The sequence below is a fragment of the Mandrillus leucophaeus genome, unplaced genomic scaffold (genome assembly GCF_000951045.1).
Source record: "Mandrillus leucophaeus isolate KB7577 unplaced genomic scaffold, Mleu.le_1.0 Scaffold78, whole genome shotgun sequence".
Lineage (NCBI taxonomy): Eukaryota > Metazoa > Chordata > Mammalia > Primates > Cercopithecidae > Mandrillus > Mandrillus leucophaeus.
Window position 1 is genome coordinate 1,327,933 of NW_012108474.1, and position 3,165 is coordinate 1,331,097.

Sequence of the window (3,165 nt, forward strand, 5' to 3'; positions counted from 1 at the left end):
GGAGGGATCCAGGTAGAACCAGGGACCCTGTCTGGGACTCCGGAGATCCTCCTTCCTGGGCACAGGTGAGGGAGGTGGCCTCCTGGTGTGACCAAGGGTCGTGCTCCTGCTACCTTGGGGCCTATCCTGGCCGATTCAAAGCCCTCCGGGTGCCGGGCTGGCCCACTCTGTGCCTGCCCGCCTTGCTCTGCACCCAACCCCACCCCTGGCCGCCTGGGCCCCTCGTTGAGCTGCTCCCTCTCGGCCCCACCCCCAGCATGATGGAGTACTCGTTGGATGGACACAACGTGAGCCTCTCGGCTATCAGGACCGTGCGGGTGCTGCGGCCCCTCCGTGCCATCAATCGCGTGCCGAGTAAGTGACCAGCCCCACCTGGGCTTGAGACCAACAGGCTTGCGTGTCCGCCAGCCCTGCAGAGCCCTCAGAAGGACTCACAGGAGCACAGGACTGGGAGGTGAAGGTTCCCAGGCACTCAGGCCCCAGCCCGGACCCCAGCACTGGGGGGTCCCCTGCCACTATCCTTGGACTCTACAGGTCTGGGGAGAATCAAGCTGGGGTGTGGTGGGCAGCTAGCATTCACAGGGTCCCTGGCTCCCACATGGTCGAGTGACAACCTCGGGTTCGTCCTCTGCATGGCATCTGGGGCAAGGCTGGGGGCCAACCAGATCCCTGGTGGATTTGCTGTCTGGCGCATCCTAGTGTGGCTCATGGCTGGTGGAGACACCCTTGTGAGTGCAGCTCAGCTCAGCTGGGGGCTCTGTGCAGCACCCCCTTCACTCCCACACAGGCAAGGGGAGAGCCTGATACCTGTCCTGAGGACAGTTCACCCTCCCTACCCGCCACTGCTTCTGGCCCCCACCCTCCTGCCAGGAGCCCCACCCAAGGGAAGAGGGGAAGCTGGCTGGCCAGGGCTGGGCTTCCATGTCCCCTACTGAGCAGCTGATTTTCTAGAAGGAAGGCTGGAAATCTTTCAGGACTTGGCCAGCAGGCGTGAGGAGGGGGCCTGGTGGAGAGGAGCTGCTGTATGTCTGCTGTGCGCTGGGGATGAGGGGAGGCAGAGGAAAAGCTTCCCGGAAAGTCCCATGCCTGCTTGTTTGGGAAAGATCCAGTCAAACCCGGGCCACCCACCTGCGTCGGGATGGGGTGGGATCGTTGTTTGAAGCCCTCAGCTACATTCAGTTGCTCTGGCTCCTGGGGGTGGGTGCAGCTCCCACGAGGCCGTAAGAGGCCCCGAGTGCACGCTGTGTATAGGAGTGGCCCCATGTGTGCACATGCTGGTATAACACAACCTTTCTGGCTACCTAACCAGGGTCCTGGTGGCCTTGGCACTCAGGGCTTGACCTGCAGCAACCCCCCAAAGTCACAGATCCCCAGGGCTAGGCACTCCTTCCCCTGGAGCCTCTAGCTTCCCAAAAGGCAGGTGCCACTTGTCCCCGAGCCGCTGGTCCCCGAGCCTGCCTTCCCCCTGCCTGCCTTGGCTCAACTGTGCATCTCAGATAGGGCTTGAATACTGTGTGACACTGATTAACAGAGGCTGAACCTCAGTGTCTTCTGGAATAGTGGCGTACAGGGGTAGCCATGACCCCAAGGGTGGCTGAGCCTGCGGTGAGTGGACGGACGTGTGGCTCTTGGCCCTTTGCCCGGCACCCACTGTATGCTCAGTCTGCACACCGGCCCGGCCCCACCTGTTGGAGCATGAAGTAACCCAGCATACACAGCCCCCTGGAATTCCACGGATGTTTACTTTTCAGGTTAAATTCCCAGAGTGGCCCTAATTGTCGCCAGCAGCCTGGCCTCCTGGGGACCTGCTCCTGTCTCGAGGGAATTAGGGAACTCTTCCAGACTGCGTAATAATGTTCCTGATAATAAGGGCACGTTCAGGGCTGCATCCCATTCTGGTGGCCTGGGGTCCAGTCTGACCCTTGGATCATCTGTGATCTTTGAGGCAGTGCGGTCTGGCCAGGGCAGCGCTCACCGATTGTCTGCTCCTGTCAGCTCTTTTGACACTTCAGTGCCCCTCCTGGCTCTGACTCACCCCATGACCTGAGGGGCCCATTTTGCCATTGATACCCCTGGGTGCTGGGTGAGACCTTAGCGTCCCCAGGCTCCTGGCCCAGGGCTCTGCCTGCAGCCTCAGCCTGGCCTTTGCTTAAATTTGGGGAAAAGAACGTCTTGGGGGAGCAGGCCCAGGATGGAGCAAGGGGCGCATGGGGCTTGGCTGATCCCCTTGCTGGATTAATCTGGAGTTCACGTAGCTCATAGCACCCAGGACCGATGGCTTCAGTGGTACCTCTTGAAAAGCCACTGCCTGTCCTCCCCCCCCGCCTCCAGCAGCCTCTCTGAGGTGGGGCTCTGCTCTGGCAGGATTCTCACTGGGCATCAGAAAGGTTTCAGGATCCCAGACCTGCTGCAGAGACCCCCGGAGGCAGCCCACCACCTGAGGTTCTGGGGCTCCCGAGGCCGCTGCTGCCTCGATGGCGACTTCAGGGTGCCGCTGGACAAGCCTTGAGCACCACTAAGCTCCGCCTGGTCATCCTGAGCCCCTGAGATACCGCACGGTCAGACCTGCCGCGGGCAGTCCCCTGCTTCCGCTCCCACCCCTCCACACCGCAGCCCTCCAAAAGCAGCAGACCTGCCATCCTGGGATGGTTGGAGGTGGAGACCTGGCACACCTCTGGATGGGTGTCAGTGTCCCTGGAGGCTGGCGGTGGTAGGAGGGGAGCCCCGATCACCCTAGGGGTGCAGGAAAGTCACCAGGGGGTGGCCTGAGTCAGTGTGCGGTGGGCGTGGACACCCGCTGTGAACAGTGGACGGGGCTCAGCGGACCCAGGAGGGGCTGTAGCCCCGAGGACGCCCCTGCAGGGCTTCGGAGTGCCAATCCTGGCCCTGCTGCCCACAGGCATGCGAATCCTGGTCACTCTGCTGCTGGACACGCTGCCCATGCTCGGGAACGTCCTTCTGCTCTGCTTCTTCGTCTTCTTCATTTTCGGCATCGTTGGCGTCCAGCTGTGGGCTGGCCTCCTGCGGAACCGCTGCTTCCTGGACAGTGCCTTTGTCAGGTGCCCAGGCCCCACCCCTGTGACCCCTGTGAGGCCCCGCCCACCATGCATGTAACACACCATGTGGCTCCACCCAACACAGTTACCGCCCCACGTGACTCTGCCC

At 62.1% G+C, this 3,165-nt stretch overlaps 1 protein-coding gene across 1 annotated transcript in view; it reads left to right on the forward strand.

Annotated features, from left to right (window-relative positions):
• The first annotated feature begins 256 nt into the window (after positions 1 to 256).
• CACNA1H (calcium channel, voltage-dependent, T type, alpha 1H subunit) overlaps positions 257 to 3,165 on the forward strand; it is a 30,974-nt gene continuing 28,065 nt past the window's right edge. Inside the window, exons 1-2 of the mRNA XM_011966918.1 lie at positions 257 to 354; positions 2,900 to 3,059. Coding sequence (XP_011822308.1) covers positions 258 to 354; positions 2,900 to 3,059 — 257 coding nt within the window. The 5' untranslated portion in view covers position 257. The remainder of the gene's footprint in view (positions 355 to 2,899; positions 3,060 to 3,165) is intronic.